The sequence below is a fragment of the Pezoporus flaviventris genome, unplaced genomic scaffold, assembly GCF_033815535.1.
Source record: "Pezoporus flaviventris isolate CSIRO_AGI_PZ_B2104156 unplaced genomic scaffold, CSIRO_AGI_Pfla_v1 ptg000031l, whole genome shotgun sequence".
In the NCBI taxonomy this organism is placed as follows: Eukaryota; Metazoa; Chordata; class Aves; order Psittaciformes; family Psittacidae; genus Pezoporus; species Pezoporus flaviventris.
The window spans coordinates 22894626-22915908 of record NW_026892579.1 but is presented as its reverse complement, the minus strand read 5'-3'; the positions used below and the strand labels follow the sequence as shown (position 1 = coordinate 22915908).

At 40.3% G+C, this 21283-nt stretch overlaps 1 protein-coding gene across 4 annotated transcripts in view; it reads right to left on the bottom strand.

The window, feature by feature from the left end:
• The window catches only part of FILIP1 (filamin A interacting protein 1), a 132326-nt gene that overhangs the window by 40349 nt on the left and 70694 nt on the right, over positions 1-21283 (bottom strand). For all 4 annotated transcript variants that reach the window (XM_061460453.1, XM_061460456.1, XM_061460455.1 and 1 more), the window contains 3 exons: positions 20186-20464; positions 3303-3476; positions 1196-1374 (listed from right to left, as the gene is read on the bottom strand). In XM_061460453.1, the coding sequence (XP_061316437.1) occupies positions 1196-1374; positions 3303-3476; positions 20186-20464 (632 nt within the window). The remainder of the gene's footprint in view (positions 1-1195; positions 1375-3302; positions 3477-20185; positions 20465-21283) is intronic.

Below are 21283 nucleotides of genomic sequence, written 5' to 3'. Positions count from 1 at the left end.
TTATTGCCTGAATGTCCACACCTACATGGATATTCTGCATAGAGAAAAAATGACATCTATGAGAATCAGATGTGAAATTGCTCCTTGGAAATAGAACAATTATTTTTTTTTTTATTTTTCTGCTAAACGATTCAAATTGCTAAGATCCAGAAACAATTTAAAGTTTTCCAATCAACCCAGGAAAATGCAGAGACAGAAAACCAGCAGCTATTAAACCAGGAAATACAGTCACTGTAGCTTATGTGCCACCTACTCAAAGCCGGCACTGAACTGCGCTCAGGAAATACACAAAACAATTTAGCTCCTGGCTTTTTGCAAATGCCTGCCACCACCAGACTGTGGTTTCCTCAAAAGCATTTCTTCTTTGAACTTGCCTTACGTATTTTTCTCAGAGCTTTTTTTAAAAAGTTGTGGATTGATTTCAAGCAGTTTGGTATGAGCATGAAAATTCCACATTGAAAAACTGAGGCTGTAAGCAAGTGCTCATTCTTCACCTATGGTAGGTGCTTTTTGTTTTCTTAGAGCCTCAGAGAACAAGTTACTCCCACAAGGAGTACAAACACTGGAAGAAAAAAACCTGGAGTACATAAGCCTGTGAGATAAACACTGCAGAAAGTCCACTGCAGACTGGGCATGTTTTATAAGACATAAAAGTAATTTCTTCCAGGGGAACACAGAACTTGCCTGAGGCATGTGACTCCAAAAATATGAAAAATAATGCAAGTGGCTTGTGACTTTGCAAGCCTAAATGTGAAGGGCATGGCAAAATCCCTACCACTTGTGTGCCAGTATCCTAATGTGTGTTGTGGTTTTCCTTACTGTCCTCCTGCTGTGACAAACAGTGCCCTGTCCTTCATGAAATGCAGCACTTAGCTAAGCATGCCAGCCTCAAACGCAGCCAACAGAAATAACATCTGATCAAAAGCTACCTGAAGGTGAACCCAAAACAGGCATGAGTAATTCAAAACAAATTTGTTTCTTAATTCAAGCGCACCCTATACGAACACTTGGTGGTATTCCTCCAACTCTAGATTTGCACAGTAATGTACTTACTAGTAACATAAGTGCACCAACATTTACAAATAGTTTACACATGAGTTTAGTGTCATTTAAACACAGAAAATATCAGACCATGTCACTGCTGAACAAGCTCTCAAATACCAGGGATACTCTTTGCACCGTCTTGGATACTCACCTCTCCCGCTCTTGTTCCAAGAGGTTGGTAAAGTCATCGCTCTTGTTCATGTAATCTGTATGTTTATGTTTCTCATTTTCTAGCTCATAAACTGTGCGGCGATGGCACTTTTCTGCCAACAGGAGCTGCTCCAGCATGCGCCGATATGTCTCTCTCTGCTTTTCTTCAAGTCTGTCCAGCTGGATGTAGGAAAGGAGAATATACTGTTTTAAGTCTCCTTGCTTACTTCATCTGATTTATTAACCAACAATGTTGTGTTTGGTAAATGCAAGTCCCATAATTTTATGTCTTGGCCTTTACATAAAGCAGTGACTAGAAATAAGAGTAACTGTCCTGTAAAAGTAGTGATTTCTTTGGACAGCATGTGTGCAATGAACATTTGCACAGTTCTCAGATACACAAAGGATAGAACTTCACCTAGTTTTAGGGTAAACAAATAATATTGTTCCAGGGCACAATTTCCTCTCTAGCAAAGTGATGTGCACACTTTCCTCATTTCACACAGGAAAAGCTATAGCAAATTCCGGGGCAGAGCCTGAGTTCATGTACTTAGATGAGGACTAAGACACCTACATGTGGACCGTAAGGTATAAGCTCGAGACTGAAATTTGAGTTATGCACCTTCAATGTACCTGCAGGACTGCTGAGATACAAAGTCTTAAACTATTTAGATTCAGTTTTATATTACCAAATACAATTCATGGTAAGCCTTAGAGTTTTCCCCAGAGCCTGTTTTTGACAGAAATTTCTCCAGGGACGTGTGTCTAAGAAGTTGCCAGGGCACTGCAGAGCCACTATGGCTATTCATATTGCTTCTTTCACTGTTTATTGGGAGCAGATGACAAACTCCATCCTCCTCCCTGCTGAAACAGCCTTCAGCCCTGGCACTTCTCTGCTTGCCTGCCCCCTGCCCTGCCACGCCCAGCCCTTACCCTGTGAGAATTGCATCTTCCTTAGCCCCAGCTGCACTGTGCAGTTGCTGTTTCACAGGGTGTCTGCAAACAGAGGAGGGCCACAGTGACTTGCCCTCCAGTAGCTGACTATTGCAAAGTCAGTCATTCCATTTTATAAAGGAGCCAGGCTGGGTTCAGCCTTGAACTACTCTGAGAGCAGATCTTTTGCACTTATGAAATTTTATCATTGTCCTATTTTAGCTCAAACGTAACCCCAGTGGACCTACATATGACAAAAGTTTTCCACTGAGGTTCCTGTCAAATGATCAGCTTCTTTAGACAGAACACTGTTAAACTCTTTTAATCTTGTTCAACAGTATTTCCTGCATGCTCCAAAATGATGTTTGCTTTCCTTATTTACTACCATCCCCAAAATTGCAGAAGACACTTCAATGAGAATACACAGTATAAAGATACCCCATGGTAGATGCAATTCGTCGTGAAAAAATTAAGTGTTCTAATAGGAGGAGCTATGAAGATTTAGGTAGGCACTACAGTATATTATACTGTATGTTATTGCATGCTCTTTCTCCATGCCCTGGACCATTATTAATTTATAAACATGAGCAGTGGCTGCTTATTTTGGCACTCATGCTGGCCTCAGACATTCCCAGGTCTATCCTACGTTCATTTACTACTTAGATTTTAAAGCAAGGGATCAAGTCCCACAGTTCTCTTAGAGAGGCTGAACTGATTTTGCAGTACTACAGCTTAAGTAAGTGACATAAAAGGATCACAGATTTATGATCCCATAAATATGGTCAATCTCTGCTAGCTACCCACATGATAGTGGTCTAGTATGCCAAGAAAATCAATGAGTGCTTACCAGTGCTGTGAGCAGTAGAGGTTAGAGCCTATAATTGAAGGAATTTAAAAAGTAGAAATGTAATACCTGCAGATTTTGTTCTTGCTTAACAGCACCAGCCCTAAGAAGCATACAAGCTCTTTATTTTCTGTCATCAAACCCAGTGACTTTGCTTCCAGTTTATGCTGCTGTTGAGTGAACAAGAATATTCAATTTTTCTCTGATTTCTCATCATTTGTACAAATGCTGTCTTATCCTCTTACATGCTTTGCACAAATCCAAAAGATGTGAAGTCTCACTTCCAGTTAGGATTCCTTCTTCATAATGACAAAAATCAAGAAGTTATTACCTCTGAAATTGGTTTCTCATAGACATCTTCCCCTATCGACTTTTCCTGGGCGAGGATGGCGTCCCTGTGTAGCACTCGGAGCACGTTCTCTGGAGCTGCAGATCCATAATGAGCTTCTAAAACTTCAGGTTTGGTTTTCTCTGTCTTCAGCATGTGGATCACATCCTCTCTCGCCTGTAACATTGCAAATCACTACCATAAGCCAACCTATTAACCAACAGTGGAAACAGGGGCATTTCATATGTACAGACTGCATGCACAATAATAAAATAAATTAGAAAAATGCCAGGATGCCAATGCCAATATGAAAACTTTGGGAGACATCACAGTAAACATGTCCTGTGCAATCCCAGTGTCATCCTTGTAGGCATAAATTGTTCTATTCCTGCCTGCCATTACATTTGAATGCTATAAATTTTTATGTGGGTTGCAACTATATCCAGGGAACATCCATACTCTTCATATACTTCATCTTACTCACCTCCCATGCTGTCCCCTGACTGGGGTAAGGAGATGAGTAGAACAAGCAGCACAAGTGAGCTGAATTAATATTTCTCAGACAGCTTCTAATCAAGTATTTCCTAGCCATTCCCTACCTGACTTTGTGACTAATGTCTCTTCAGGTAACTTTTAGAATGAGGTTTTCTAACTTGTTTGTTTAAAGAAAACCCTAGAAAGGTTGCTGACCCTGGCTAACCAGGACAACTGGCAGCAGATCCAAATAGGCTGAGCAAACCTTCCCAGAAGCATAGGAGGGCTGCTGACAGTGGAGCAGGGAGCATACCTGGGAGCAGCAGCGCTCCTGTGACTGAGCAGAGTGCAGCTCCCAGCTCCTGGTCCCTGTCCTGGGTGAGAGCCCCCAGTTTCAGGCAGCATGGTCACGCATCCAAGCATGATGAGAGTGCTCTGCAAGGCCACCTGGCTATGAATAAGGGGCATTTTAGGGCTATGCTGCAGACAAACATTTAATCCTGAGCTCTGTTTCTGATGACACTTGCCAACATCTGTTAAGACATTCATAAAATGAGGGCAGGGCACTTGCTTGTCCTTCAAGGCAGGTTTACAAGGCCAGGATCCAGGGAGGGGCTGTAAAAGGTACAAGTTTTCAGTGGACACAGAGTTGCTCCGAGGTTTCCCTGGAAAGCATCTCTCTTACAAGCCCAAAGGGATGTGGGGTAGAGAAGTACAGACAATTTTTCTCTCACCTTCCCTTCTGACACTCAACCCATGTGAGCTTGGGAAGCAAATTAAGATCTAAGGAAGGTTTTATGAATATTTTAGCAAAAATCCATTACATAGAGTACCCCTATGTAAACAATAACTGTTTAGGATGTATGAACTGACCAATGCTTCATATGCTCCCATAATGTTCATAATGGCACTCTGTATTATCCATGTAGTAAGTCTTAAATCTTTACCCAGTACCACAGAGGCATTGCAACTCTACAAAATCATCTGCTTTTAAAATGAGCAAGTACATAATTTCAGCAAATAACAATATATATATATTTTTTTTAATAAAATAAAGCAACATGCAAATAAAAAATCTGAACTTGAGACAAAGACCATGCCATCCAATTGAGAACTAGCCCTATTATAAAAAGCTAGCTGCAGGGGCTTACTCTGTACAACATTTTGCAGCCTTAAATAAAAGCTTTGCGCATGTGTGCAAGATGCACAATACATGCTGGAATGATATTAATGTTGTTTCAACATGAACATGGGAAAGGTGCATCACTCATGCATGTCAAAACTACAAGTGAATTATGTGAGATAGTCCCAAAGAGTGCCAAAAGAGCATGTACACCTCACTACATCATGTCCTGGGAATACACCACTCTCAGTACAGAAATAGTGTCATTTTAGGAAAGTTTTAGAGGTTCAGAAATATATCGTTTTTTTCATCTCTGTAAAAATAACAGTTAATATAGGTCTTTGTTACTATGAGACTAATGCTTCTATATTGAAGAAAAAGCCCTTAAAAAGCCTAACAGGACAGTATGGGAGTTTGGGGGGAATTTATAAATACCCAGGTTTTACGACACATTGTCTTAAGTCCTTTTAGGAACAGACAGTTTTGGGGCCATATCTGCATCCTGCCCTAATGAATGAATTTGGTGTCCCACTGTGTACCTCAAAGGAGTACACAAAGGAGCACCATGTGCAAAGGAGCACCAAAAAACAGTAGGATGAGGGGGCAGCCCCCTTCTACCCTCTGCACCAAGGGCCGCAACCAAGCCTTCTGAAACCTTGATTCATTTTGGTCCTTAGCACAGAAAGCTCCTGGCCCCAGATGCCCCTTTCCTTCAGGGACGGGCACACCGTGGACCCTAGGCTATCTGGGAGGGGAGGATGAGTTCAGTCTCTCCTGTCAAAGCTGGGCCTGTCAGGCCCCAGATGGCATAATTAAACATAGACAGGGCCAGGCAGAGACACCAAAGACAGCTTGGACTGGGTGATTTAACACTATGGCTCGAGAGAGTAAAAGATCTAGACTCTCATCCCTGCAATGGTTATTTAATACAGTAATAGCTGACAGAGGAACCAAACACGCCGCTTCCCAGTGAGCGCCCAAACCCCTGTTCAGCTGTGCGCTGCTGTGCGTACTTCCAGGCTCTTAGTCTTTAATCATTGATGATTAAAACGTAGCAACTTTAGCAGGAGAGAATGAGAGTCCCTGAAACAGCTTATAACTTGTCAGCTAAGAAAGGTTTCTGGAATGTAGGTTTGAGTCCCCCAAGAAGCAGTGGCAGTTGAGCCAGGGGAGTGAGCGATGCTGAAAGCAGGAACTGGCACTCCAAGCAGGAAAAAAGTGCCAAAGTTCTGTTCAGAGCTTTGAAGGAAACTCTGTTTATTGCTTCAAGAGGAAGCAGTGACACAGGTAACTCCAGGGGACAGGGCAGGGCTGTCAGCCCTGAAAACCCCTCACTGCAGCCCCAGGGGAGGGTAATCAGCCCAGGGACACGCTGGGTGGCACCATCCCGAGAGCACAGGCAGATCCCCACTTACATGACCCTTCTTGGGCACCCCATGCCCTGCAGGCTCTTGGGATCTGGATCATGTTAGCATGGCAAGGTGCCTTCTGCCTTTTCTTGGCTTGACCATGGCTCCTATCTTTACCTTTACAAGGGTGTCAGCTAATTCACCAAGTACTCTTGTTTCAAAGGATTTATGATAACAGTTTGTGAAAGGCAAACTAACAAACAGACACTCAGGTTGCTAGGAAGCATTGGAGCAAAAAGAGGGCCTCATGCTAATAATAAACTGGAGACAAATTTGCTTTTATTGGTCATCAACAAGCCCCAGCATAGGAAGATTCCGAAGCGCAGCCAGCCTAGATCAGAGAGGGGCCTGGCGACATCCTGAACTCCCATCAGCCTCGGGATTTGCAAACTCCAGTTAGCCTCTCTGAAACTCTTCAGGATAATACAGAGGGAAAGAGCTGAAACAGCAGGCCTGTATAACTTACGTTTTCTCCAAATGGTTAATTTTCCACTTCAACAACTAGAAGAGAACTCATGTTGAAATGTTCTCTTTCAATGTAGGGTGAACAACTATCACTATATTAAACTGTGGGATACAGACCATTGTCAGAAAACAAATCAGAATAATCCTGTAGAGGAGCACTTGGGCTACTTAAACACACATACCTTGAAAAAGGTACAAGAGGCTCAAAGTGAGAGGTCCTAGCTGAGAAGAGGGAACCATACTGGCAAGCTGTTTCTACTGATGGACACTATTGTAGGTGCCTCTCTTGTCTCAAAACACAATATTTTTTGGCATAAATCATAAGCTAGGAGACAAACACAAGGAAGAGATTTCAAATTGGAAGTAAACTTGTACATAAATCCCAGAACAAAGTTGTTAGCTGTTCTGGTAGAGGGAACATGGTGTTTGGCACAGGAAAGCCATCTCTCAAGTCCTTTTTGTCTTGTTTTGTTGATGCTCTGATGAGGGAGAGTATTCAAGCATGAGAAGACCACATATTGCAACAGCTTGTAACACAATGAAACTCATTTGCGTAAGTCCAAAAGACTGCAATTAGTCAGAGAAGCACTTTAAAGTCAAGATACAGAATTTAGTAAATACATATATTTACTTCTATTGTTTTTTCATTACTTAAATTGTCCTACAGAAGACTTCAAGCTAATTCTCTATACTGTTCAGATTGTGGATTCTTGAAAATAAACCTACTTTTCTGTGAATAAAGTGTCCCCAACTAGTTGATTCTCTAAACAGTAGGAGCCAGGACAACAGATTAATGAAGAGGACGAACTACCTCCTAGTAATACTCTCAAGGCAAGAAACACAGAAGGGTACATATGTTGGGAGATATTTTTTCACACTCATATTCTCCAGGAGCGAAGCCTGTTTAGAGACTCCCTGTTCATCAGTCTCACAGAACCACAGAACAGCTCAGGTTGGAAGAGACTTCAGAAGATCATCTGGTCCAACCTTTCATGGGAAAGGGAGCCTAGATGAGATCATCTAGCACCATGTCCAATTGCATCTTGAAAACTTCAAATGATGGGGACTCTACCACACCCATGGGGAAGGTTGTTGCAGTGATTGTTCTCACTGTAAAAAAAATATTTCTTTTTTTAAGAGAAACCTCTCCCAGTGCAACCTATAGCCATTGCCCCTTGTCTTCTCGATGATGCCCCTTGTGGAGAGAGAACCTTTATCCTTTGTAGCTGCCCTTTAAGTACCAATAAGATCCCCCCCAAACCTTCTCTTTTCCAGGAAGAAAAGACCTAATTCCTTCAGTCTTTCCTCATGAGATAGGTTCTGCAGCCTTTTGATCATCTTCATGTCATTCCTTTGGACCTTCTCCAGCTTGTCTGCATCTCTGTTGAATTGTGGGGACTAGAAGTGGACACTGTGCTCAGTTAACTCCTTCAGTTCTCCTTGCTAATAGAAGAACTGCAAAGTCGAACTGTACCTGAGACTTGTTTTATACTTACTGGAGGTGCCAAAATCTAAAGGCTGATGACCTCAGATCTTGAGTATGTCCATGGAGGGGCTGAAGTGCTGTGGAGCACTGCAGTTCCACACATCTTTGCCCACTCTTCTTTTCCTCCTTTATGCTACTTACTGATTAGTACACTTTTTTAAGATGCTGGGGTCTATGTTTCTAACTGGGGAATATGAGACAATGCCCCCCTTCCCTCAGGAAAGCATGCTAGCTGCCCAGCTGGAAGGCTGATGTGAGTCCACCCTTTGCAGGACTACCCTGAAACACTTTCTGGAAGAATAAAAGAGAAGGGTTTTCTTTTCCTCGCTAGCTTGAGCAGAACAGGGGACTGAGTTCCAAATCTTGCTTTACTACGTGCCTAGTAAAATATTTAAATTATATAGAAAGGATGTAAAGAGGTCCCTGCATAAAATTGAAACCATTTAGGAAACAATAGCATGACTCTGCTGCTTGTAAAAGGAGACTGGCAGCCTAGCAACCAAATTCTTGGTCAATGGGAAGACTGTTACACAAGCCTGGCATTTGGACGTGCTTCCTCCTCGTGCCCTGCCCTGCCAATTTACTACAGCCTTCTCTCCCCATTCCCACAGTCTTTGGCCTCTTCCATGAGACTGCTAGCAAAATTCAGCAGCCACTAAACAGGGGATTTTTGCCACAGGCAATTTGTCACCTGGGAAATGGGACTGAGCTGATCAAACTCGTTTCATATAAGGCATCTAGTAAATCGAAAAAGAATTCAGTTGTATTCAAGATGGGATGAATGAAGTCAAAGTAATCACTGTCAGCTGAGGGTAAAACCCACCTCAAGATCCTTTGCCTTCAGCTATTCTGTATTTTGTTTGTAAGTTGCCTTCCCACAAATTCAGTGTGCCTCTCTCAAAATTGGCTACCAGTAATTATTTCCTTCATAGCTTCATGTCTGGAGCCACCTACAATATATCTAACTACTTCAGAGCAATATAAATATTTCAATAACATGATGACATTCCCCTCAATTGATAGAAAAAGTTTTGAAAATTTGGGAGCAGGAAAGGTATTTACAAGGAATACACGTAATATTTGGAAGATCTGGTATTCCCAGCTTTTGACTATTTATTTTTCAGTTATCATGACACTTTGTTATGCCTGCACATAATGGAGATTTAATGTTTATGAAGTCATATTTTTCTTGCCAGTGATTAATGGCAAGAAATAACTATCAAACCACAGAGAAGAACCTTCACTTCTACTTGTGTTGTTGTTACTTGCATTGCACACAGTTCAGGTTATTTATAGTGCAACAGCTGCTCTGTACTGCATCAGAAACTAGATAATGTCACAGGCTCTCCATGTAATGTTGTGGTCTTACCAGTGGCTGATTTCCTAAATTCCAGTAGACTTCACAAACATTTCACCTAGAGCTAAGAAACATCACACTCAAGGAATCCTTCTGAGGGGGATCAGGAGGATGTTCTCACACTGCACGATCCAGAACAAGCTCTTGCTGTGTCACTGCAGGGCAGAAATAGACTTATTTCTGAAAATTCCCATTAGACACCCCAGAAAGTGAATATTGTGCATTCATTTACTTCACTTAAATGAAAAAGCCTCTTCAGGCAACTGTACTCAAAAACCTGTATCTGCAAAACTTTCCTAACACTAATCCACTAATCCCTATTTAAACTCGGTGACTTTACTTCCTTTCTTACTTTAGGAAGGAATTCAAATTATTAAAAGGAAAGTACACCTTCTTCATTTTGTGTCTTGATACTATGAATACGAATAGAGAAAACAATAAAATGACCCCTGCCTATTGGAATGACACTTTTGTTAAAGGCCTGATTCCTCAAACTATCCCTATATTTGAGGATTGGTTAGTAATTTATCTTCCAGCTCAGATGTACTCAGTGTACAAAGCATGCTTTGAAGCTGGGAAGTTAGATGCTCCACTTCATAGAGCATTTACAAAGCTCCTTTTTGCTAAAACCTCAATAAATATTTTTCTCTCCTACACCAGATATCTGAAGTAGCCTTGTTTATATCACTCAGTTATTCTAGCTATGCAAAATGCTGGTTTATGACATGTATACGTAGCTTTTCTTTCAAGGAAGACAAACAGCAAAACTTTTTCTTTCCTTTCAGCTTAGTTTCCTAATTCTTGAAACTGTGGAGTTTACTTACATGAATTTCTTTTAGCATTTCTGGACTAAGGCATATGTACATGATTTAATTTGGAGGTAAGGAGCTGCCTTCAGTGATGAAAAGTGACCATCAGTGGGTTTGGTTTTGTTTTGTTTTATACAAAAGTTTAGTGAAATATATCCAGAAATGTAAGTGTTCACTTATGACCATGGGGAAATGAAACAGAATTGTTCTATCTTCTCCACACTGGGTAGAACTTTCTGGCCTTCTATGAAGATTTTGGAGCTATACAGTATATTTATTTCACTTTGTTGTGCATTATCTTACATTGATAACGGAGAAAGTCCTTCTAAAATCAATACTGGAGGAGACACACATGATAGACCAGGTCATCCACTACACAAACCCTCTGAAGTAGCTCCAAAAGAGCTACATCAGAGGTTAGTTTGGACTTTTCTGTTTAAAAAAGTCCACCCTAAAGATTACAGAGCTGAGGAGAAGCAGCACCGAGCAATGTATTACTTCTTACAGCAAGCTTCAAAATAGATCAAATGAACACTAGAAGACATCTGTCTGTTATTTCCTGCCCACACAGCTTTGTTCTGCTTTATTGCCAGAGAGCTCCATGGATGATGTCACTTTTTTTCTGAAGAAAACAGGCCACCAGAGTCTTTCACTGACATAATTAATTATCTGTAGTCTGGGCCATAGCCAGAAAATTCCCATGGCAAGGCCCCCAAGAAGTATTAACTCCACACTGCTTGATGTTTTCAGAATTATTAGGGTCTGGGGTATGCTGTCTTGTCTTTTCACGCTGAAAGAGTGCTTTGCTTGATACTATTGAACCATGGGGCAGTTACTACAACATATAGAATTACAGTGCCATGATCCAGTCAGCACAGAGAGACCAGTATGAGGGGTCCCTGTCAGTTATACACGTGAATCTGCATGTTGGAATATGTTCCACATGTTTTAGCAATGCATCACAATGGCTAAACCCACTGGTTTGGGTTTGCCATATCCAGTCGTATGGCAAACATCTCAGCCAACATTACAGTATAATAACAGACTGCACCTGAGCTGAAGCCTGGCAGCAGAGACCACAGATTGATCCAACTAGCCAGCAGGGAGAGGAAGGAACATCTGCTAAAACACCTTCTTGGACACCTGAGCAAGGTGAATCATTAACAATAGCACAGGAATGACTGTGTTTGCAGTTCAGGGCTGCAATCATACAATCTATGTTAACCAGTCTGGACTGAAACTCAAGAGATCCATGTTCTGTTCATGGACCTTATTCTCATGCTTCATGCATAAAATTAACCACACCATACTCCAGTTTCCATTCCATAATGGAAATAATACTTTCCAGGAATGCTGTGAGATATAATTCATAGGCATATATAAGATCTAGGTACTAATGTGATGAATATTACAAAAAATATAGCACTCTGATATCAATGCAGTTGCTCTCCTATTCATTTCCCTCTATTCATTACATTCTTTTATTTCCTCCACATTTATGTACTTCTGTGCTATCATCCAATTTGTTGAAATCCATCGGAAACTAAAAAGTATCTTTGCTACACATGTAACTCAAGTTGCTCTTTCAAAGTGCTTCATTGCCTGTATAAGGAACTGAAGCATCTGAAATTAGAGGCTCTGACCTGAACTTCAGGGAGGCACTTGAAGCTGCTGGTGTAAGCACTATCTCTCCAAGAGGAATAAACCAGCCAAGGTATTTTTTTTCTGTTGTGATCTAGGTCCCTTCTGACAGGAATGAGCATGTGTGGAGCAGGATGGAACAAGAGACAAGATGGTGCCAGTGGGGCCATAGCTGTCAGGATGATGAAGTTCAGAGGAAATCTTTCTGCCTCCTCTGTGGAGACATGAGCATAACTCAGAGTGGGGTACCAACAGGCCTAAGTGTGTATACATGTGTAATAAACTGTATATACAACTTTCCCTTGTCCAAATATTTTGTTGACTTCAACAAGCTGTTTTTCAGTGCTTTGTGGTACATGGATGTGCATTCAAGTTTCTGATGACTGCTGAATGGGCAAGAACAGTAGGACTGTGCTACAGCAAGCACTCCCCAGCGTAGCAAATTATTTGAATAGTTGTCAGAGGAAACGAGGGAAGTGGCTCAGACTCTTAGAGTGAAATGCAACAAAAGGTGCAGAGTGAGAGCTCCTGGCAGTGCCCATGATGCCTTCATAGCCTCCAATGTCTTCGAAATCCTCTGATCCTCCCCTGTGTCTGTCCTTCACCTTTCCATACTGAACCCCGCTTGAACATTCTCTCCTCTCTCCATCCTCCCATTGCATTCCCAGAATGACTCTGAAGCCCATCAAAATGCCATTTTGCCTGAAATGCTGTGACTGCCTGAATCAATACTGGGGAAACGGGTTTTCATTATGAAGCTGACCGCATCAATACGTCTGTTTCTGACTTGTTTATACTTGAAAGTGACAAATGCCTGGAAGTTACCATGCAACTGTACTTGGGTTAGTCAGTTCCACTCATTTTGCTGCCATGGAAGAATTTATGCTGATTTTTTGCAAAGAAAAACAATCCTTTCCAGGATAAGAAAGACTTGCAAAATACAAACCATTCCTGTCTTAGGAAAGGATTTCCCTTTATTCTCAGCAGTGTATCATTTTGGGTGCCGCATGTGCACAGCCCTAAGAAATAAGTCACTGAGCTCATTTTATTTTGGACATCATGCAAAATTGTACACTGAACTCTACAGCAACTTCATAAACATGTGCAAGACACAGGATGTTCAGTAGGGCCAGCACTTTTCTCTGTGAAAGTGCTACATTTCTCTCATTTTAGTCAACCAATAGGTGGAGCCTTTAACCCTAGAAACAAGACATTCTCAGATAGCCATGCTCTCACAGTTATTATATAAATACTTATATTTGCTTTTATTGAAGCTCATTTTGGATGGAAAATAATCTGTTTTGCTCTCAAGAGCTTATTTGATCCTCAGCTGGAGGACAGAAGACACAAACTTAATAAATGAAACTGAGGCGGCAAAGTTAATAAAACCAGAGTCAGCTACAACTGCAGTATTAAATTAACAACTGGTGACTCAGAGTACTGGGCAGCGTTATGACACATAAGACATATGCTCATTGCAAGCTTTCCCAAGAATCCCAGATATTTTAAAGCCAGAGAGTCCATGCATCTAGCATTTAGCATTACAAAAGGGTTTGCCATGTCCTCTCCCACAGAGTAAGTTTTCTCTCAAGAAAATGAGAAAAGACAAGCTTGCTCATTACTGTTGCTCTGAGTACACACTTTCTGTTAAGTAAATAACGATTTTTTAAAGAGAGTCGAATTACATCAGTTGACTAAATTATTTTAAAAGATTGCAAAGGAGAATCAGTTAAAGACACTGATCCCAGTGGGAATAAGACCAAAACTTGAAAGTTGGTAGGAGTTAATCCTTACTGTTCTGTTTTGGACAGAAGACCAAGAATCTGGGGGAAAAAAAACCAAGTTGCTCATACTCTTCCTTCCTCTCTAGACAAGATGTTCAGTGGATCTGAGAAATCAGCCAATTGTTCCTCTCTTGTTGACCCTCCAAGCCTAAATAGTATGATAGATACAGTTCTGTTAGGTACAGCTCACGCATTAACAGAGAAGGATTTTAAAATGTCTTTGTGAAAGAGGTTTTCAGCCTACAGCTGTCCAGTGTCAGTGATATCTTACTGAGGATAATTACTTTGAAAAACATAATTCTAAAGCAATTTTATTACCGAAGACATGGTTATCATTGCTATCATTGATAGTACCTCTGCCCTTAATTTCAGAGGGATCGGGAAATTGCCTAAATAGCACAATTTAACTACATTTCAAAATACTACTTTATCTTTTTTTTTTTCTCTCTTTCATAAAACAGCAGGGCTCTGTTTTAAAATTCATGATTCTGGGGCTAGCTAGACAAGCCCTGCTTACCTCCCATAGTATCTCCTGCACTTTGCATAGCAATGATTGCAAATTACAGAAAAAAAACCCACCATACTATTCTGGACAAAATTCAGCTCCTGATATAAATTATTCAGTGAAAATAAAAGAGGGCATTTGTGGTCTGAAGTCTATCCTATCTTCATTTTTTTGTCCTGCAAATGCTTGCTTCACCAGAAAAAAGCAAAAACAAGGGTTCAGTCAGAGGGGAGAGAAGGTTTTAATTCATTGTACTGATATGCCAGACATTCTTAGGGACTTTTTAGGCTCTCATTTACTACAGTGTGGACACCATCCTTCTCTTCATTGTCTTGCCTTTTCTATATCCCTTTTACATGTCTCTATCTTGGCTCCCTTTATCCCTGTTGTATTCCCCTTTTCCTTACACTCTTTTCTTCTATTGCCCAACCTCTTTCTTCTCATTCCATTCTCCTTAAGTCACCTCTCCCTCCTCACATTAACCCTATCTTCTCTTTTTCCTGTAGCACCGCACATGCCAAGATTTTTCTCTCAGAGAATTTGAATTTCATCTGTATGATATGAGCAGAAAATTCTAAACCACTTTAATTAACAAGACTTTGCAGTTATAAACATTTATCAAGGCTACTCTACATGCGCTGTTCTCTGGCTTTACTAATGCTTTCCACTCTGTCTCTTCTTCAGCTTCCCAAACTGAGATTTTGCTAATGACCGCTGAAAAATCTTTCTCTTCACTCTGTTATGTACTCTTTCCTCAGGTGCCAAGGCATCTAGTCCCAACTTTCTCTTCTTACCTTAATATTATTATATTATAATTATACATTAATATACCCAAAAGAAACACGTTCTCTTTCCACCCACTTATCTAACCCATATTCCTCTCTTGAGCTTTCAGGCAGCTCAACATTTAATAATATTCATGCAAGAATGTTAAGAAATGCACTGAAGGAAAAAATACAGGTTTTTGTACCGTGTTTTTAACCACGAAATGCCTAGGTGGCTATCACAATGTTGTTTCAACATCTCAGGAAGTCAAGTTTGAAACAAAAGCAGTTTAAGGCATTACATGAAAGTTTAGATGTTGCAGCAAGAGGAGGAAGAGAGAGAGAAAAACACATCACAGCCTCAGCAACACAGTCAAACTCTCTGACTTATAGAAATCTGACAAGTGATGGGAAGGCCAAGTAAAGCCATGTCAGCAGAGAAAGGAAAACTTTAAACCCAACATACAAGGCACCAGTGAGCTCTCTCCTACTGCACTATGGGCAGATCCAGCCACAGACTTTAAGAAACCCAGGGTGTAACTGGTAGTGATCAAAGGGTGACAAAGACATGGAAAGCCTACTTTGCTAGAAGAAATTAAAAGGATGTGGCATGGCTAGCACAGCACCACAAAGGCTCAGAGGGTGCAAGACTGCTTTCTACAAATATATCAGGTATTAAACAGTAGGGAGAGAAGCAGGCTTTTTGAAGCATAACTGGTGTATAGTACAATGTCATAAAGGTTTCACTCAATTACAATTGCACTAGAAATTAAAAGAGAAATTTTGCTAAATGTTAAATTTTTCAGTTCTGGAACTGTTTTCCAATAAGAGTTGCAAGGTAAACAAGCCACCTAATCTTAAAACACAGCTTGATAAATTAATGACAAAGATTAAATGAAATGGTTGCCTAAAGAATTTAGGGACTTCATTTACAGCAGATCTTCTACAATTTTATGTCCAGGATTCTCAGGAATATGGTTCAGTCAATGCAGCTGCAGTATGAGAATAATGAAAGCCTGAGTTTGGAAGTAACAAAAGAATAAGGAAAAAGGTCACAAACAGAGAAATAAAGAAGGAGGGAGGAAAGCTAAAGAAAGAGGGAAAGTTAGATAGTAAGAAAAATAATAGAATGACTATAGAATAAAATGTATTAATAAAATATGTAGCTATATAAAAAGGAAAAAAAGAGGAAAGCAGAAAAATGGAAACAGTAAAGAATTTTCCTTTCCTTTATGTTTATAGAACTTAGCCTTCTGATAGAAAGACAGATGGTAAAATACTAAAATACCTTTAGAAATGTTAGAATGCAATTGGTAGTATATCACCTATACCCATGTGGATACCTTGTAACTGAGTTTGCTGAGAGAGTATTTCTTTTGTGGCAGAATGTACAGCCACTGTTATCTAAGTGTTTCATAAGGACTTTACCAGAGAGAACAAAACACACAGACCTCACTCACCTCTGCTAACCCTTCCCTGATACACCCAGGTCAAGTGAAAGTCTTACAGGCCACCTGAAGGTGAGCTCCTCCTGGCTCTGGCTGAGAGAGCTCTTTCCCCCATGACTGTCCTGTTTCAGTCGCCAGCAACCAGCCCCCTTTACCTGCCCTACAACAACCCTTCCTGCAACAGATGAAATCACCAGTGAAACCTGCAGTTTGGTAGTCAGTGGCACAAATGCAATTAAACTGCTAGCCCCAGGCTGGCAGTCCTGGAAGGATCTTTTCACAAGCAACCTCATCAGAGAGACCAAATCAAACTGGACATCATAAGAAGTGTTAGCTTCAAGCTAAGACCAAGATATAAGGGGAGCACATCTTGCCATTGGCCATGGGGTGCCTGGTGCCAGGCAAGGGGACACATCCTTCCTGGGGAGCTATAGTTCTGACCCTTTGTGTGAGCACTCATTATTTTTCTTGAAAACCCCAATGATTTGTAGTGGGATGCTGACTTCATAAATCTATTTTCATTATTGTGGTGATTTTTGTTCCATACATGCAATAGAAGAGTGAATGGTAAACATGTAAGAATACTGCTCTTCATTTTCTTTTCAGCCCCTCATCAGGAAATGCTGAAAATCAGTGTTGATATTGCTGGAGATTAATGGCTACTGCTCAGAAAGTGCACAGGGAATATATTCTTGCTAGGACAAAGCCATAGGCCACTGGGCAAAAATCTGTGAACAACAGGTAGGTTCATATCATCATCACTGTAAAGATTCACACTGCCTGTATTGCTCTGTAATTAGTAATACTCATGCTGAATTAACTAAAATCACTGTAAAAAACAGGCAAATTAATGCCATGCCTTCATGGTCCAATTTATTCTACTGGTGTCTGAGGTTTTCTTTTCAAATCAGTTTTGCAGTATTTAAAAATTAGATTCCCCCCCCCCCCCAGGTATAGGAAGAAATCCTTAATGGATTTTTAGTCCCTATAAATTCAATTTGTGTTTCAAGACCATGTAATCACTTTTTTTTTATATGAGCAGTGAGATCTCACAAGCAAAAAGACACTCTACTGAGCTATAAGGTCTTTAAAATCAATCCTTGTCATCAGTTCATTTGTTTCCCGCTCTCTTTCAGAGAGGTTGTGCTTAAGAGCTCTCCTGCCATATATACTGGGATACGTTTTCATCACCACAGCTTCTGTATACTTTTTCTCCCTTTTTGTTTTCTTACGAAATAAGGCCTAGACTACGGTGACCTCAGCCATTTAAGAAAACCTTTCCTTCTCTATATTCAGTAAGTGCACGGGGCTCTTCCAGGAAATCTGATGACAGGCAGGGCCGAGTCCAACTTGGCCTTAAAAGCTAAAGCACAGGCAAGCTACCTGAGGTCATTATAATTAAAAAAATCCCCAAAATAAAGAAAAGTAAAAAAAAGAAGATATAAACATAGCTGCCAAGGCATGTCTCTATGGTTAACTGGCACATTCACGTTCAAAAAGCCCAAAGGAGGGACTCAGAATTGGTATCAACAGCAATGTGGCTTGAGTCTATCTTTGCTATGTCGTTAGTGAACTAAGCGCATGAAGCATATGTATACATTACTAGTTTACCCTGCTAATGCTGTGGTTGTCATGACCAAATTACTTCCTGTGGCTGAGCTTACCGGTTGGGGTTTACAAGGCAGTGTCATCCTGCCCTGCATTTGGCAATGCAGGCATAAGATCTCCCCTGCTCATTGCTGCTGAGTAAACAGTCATGGTATTTTACCTTTTTTTCAATTTCAAAAAATATTGGATCTCCCTACAGGTACAGCCTGCTGCTATTCTCAAAACAAAGTCTTCTTACACATGCCTATATAATATTTGCCTTGCCAGTATTGAAATGGCTTCAAGATAAACCCACAGACAGATTTGTCAGTCCAACAAAACGCCAGCCAGGCACCAGAAACGTCCAAACTGATCTGAAAATGAAAAGCCATGAAATGACTCAGTGCATTAGGTCACTGTGACAGCCAGGAGGTAATATCAGAGTATTTGCTTTGGCTGGAGTCTTCCTTGGCTCATCTTTGTTTGTAGTGTCAAAGCCAGGCTCTCATCTCAAGCCAAAGTGCCATAGCTTGCTTGCTTCAGTAACGGTTCAACATAGGTAACAGGCAAATAACTAAAATGGGTTCTTTTGAAGTGAAATGAAAAACTTATAGAGATTAAAAAGAATAGTGATTCTCTTCCCTGCCTGGTAATAAGGAGCAGAACAGACACACTCTACGGCTACCAGCATGGTTGTCTTTATAATCCTCCTGTGATTCTGGGAAGCTTTAGACATGCCTAAAATTCTCTGTGGGTCTGTCTGTATGAATATCCTTAAGAGTATTGTCCCAGAAAATGTGAGTATCATCTTGCTGAGGAGTTTCATCCCACATTACAGTGCAGATGGCAGCTATCCTCATCATTCCCATAGGGATAATGAGAACATGGGCAGATTTTATACATTGTGTAACTCCCCTCCAAAGACTATGGTAAATAGTCACATTTCAGTGTATTGAACAGGAGAATTACTCAGAGATAAGAATAAAGAGCACATTTATTGCCACCCAGGAAACATTAGGGATTTTCTTCACCTCCCCTTTCCAGACCACAAAGGTGACTTCAGGGTAAATCTTTCTAAACTACATGAGCATGATAAATTTCTAATGAGTTTTGGCTCTATTCACCACTGAAGCTGCAAGCTAACTCCATCTTTTAGGAAATTACATATACAAGGGTTTATATGAAGTCAAATGAAGCACTATAAAAATGGATACTGTTTTGTAATGATAAAATTTTTCTCTTTTCAAAATTGCATTCAATAATTCTTCCTTTTTCTTGCAGTTTTTCACTGCAAAACAACTGTCCTTTGCCTTTGTGAAAAAAAAAATATTTAGCTTGAATGCATATTTAATGAAACTTGAAAGTACTTTCTGACAAACTGAAGGTGAATTATGCACAGGAAGAGTGATATGTAATGATTCTTAATGAGATGAAATCTCAGAGTTGTGATAATGGTGCAACTCAGTTGACTCATATACCAAAGAAATGAACAAAACAGTTGCTTCTTGTAATCAGATAAGACAGTAACAAGTACAAGAAACAAAACTAATTTGTCTTTGCAAGGAAGGGAATGTGCAGAGCGCTGGAGGCCAGATGCTGGAGGCAGAGCTTTGACTGAACCCTGTATATGCAGAAAGTCCAGGGACCATCTTAAGACCTTTTTCAGAATTGGTGACTTGCAGTTCTGTCTCCTGAATATTTGCATTAATGATTGCAATTATACTCACTATACTTGCTTGTCTTTCCCCCACCCCGAAATGATTCCCCTGTGCTTGTTTTCTGCCTCTCTTTAAGTGTTCAGCACATCCAGATTCCCCTTTCTTCATCAGTTCTGGTGGGCATTTATTTTGCTCTGGTAGCTGCAGATAGAGATGTTAAATAAAGCAGTACTTAAAACTATAACTCTTCTATTAAACAGCTTATGGTCCTTTGCCTTAAATTTGCATGTCCCTATCAGCTGAGCCCTGTGCCTTTTGGACAACCTAAAAATAAATAGGTACCAAGAAAATATAGTTTAAAATACGTTTACTTTACCTGCAATTCTCCTTCCATTATACTGAGGAGTTTTATCAAGTCCTCTTTAGAAAGCTCTATGGACTTCTTGTTCTTTCGTTCAGTAGGTCCAGGTGATTTTGAGTGCCGTTTGACAGTTGCTGAAACCATGACCTCATCTTCCTTCCGATGAGGTTTGTTCTTTTTCTTGGCATCCTCCTGAAGTTTTTCATTCTCTGCATGGCTGATGACAGGCTTGGAACTGGAGAAGTGCCCATTAGATGAGCTTTCTCCACCTTGGTTTCGGGATCTCATCCCTACCTAGAAAGAAACAAACATAGAGATGCATTTACTTACAAAAAGCTGCAGTGGAAATACTGCCTTTTGGAAGAACAGCAATCTTCTAAAAACTGAAAAATTCTGTCATGCTCAAAAGACAGAGGCAGAAAGTTCAACCATTTCAACAACTCTGTGTGTGGCAGCCAGGGAATCCAGGACATTAATTATAAATTTAAGAGAGTTGCAAAGTAAAGGTAACAAAGTAAGCATGCCAAGATGCTGATATGAGCTTAAATGTTAAAAGTGATGCAGGAAAATTATAAAGATCATTTTCTAGGGTTTTCTTTCTTTCAGTCAACATTTTGCTCATTCACAATTCTTCACTAAACAAAGCAGGTTGTTAAGCAGATCTTATTTTAACATGAGGTTTGTTTGAGAGACAGGAATTTAATTAAATTTTAGAAAAGCGTACCCCTTGAGTATAAATTCTCTACAAGAATGGAGTGACAATGCATGACAAAAAAGGTCACTTGGTAGTTTCTCTGAGTAAAGCAATGGTTTTATTCCAAGTAACCAAGAAAAATTAGGAATACAGAGTAAAACAAGTGTTAAACTCCATCTTAATCTAAATACTGCATAAGATTATTAGACAGTAAGTGTCATAAAGGAAAGTTTAAAAGAAGTTTGAAAAATGAGCATAGAGAGAATGAAACTGCCGAGAGGAACATTACAGTCCTTCTAGGAGATTCTCAAAAATGTCAGGTCATGGTTACTGAATGCTCACATCCCTTAAGCATCTACACCACACTCTTAGACTATGTCTATCATAGGAAATTAAACAGTGACAGCAAATGTTCCCAA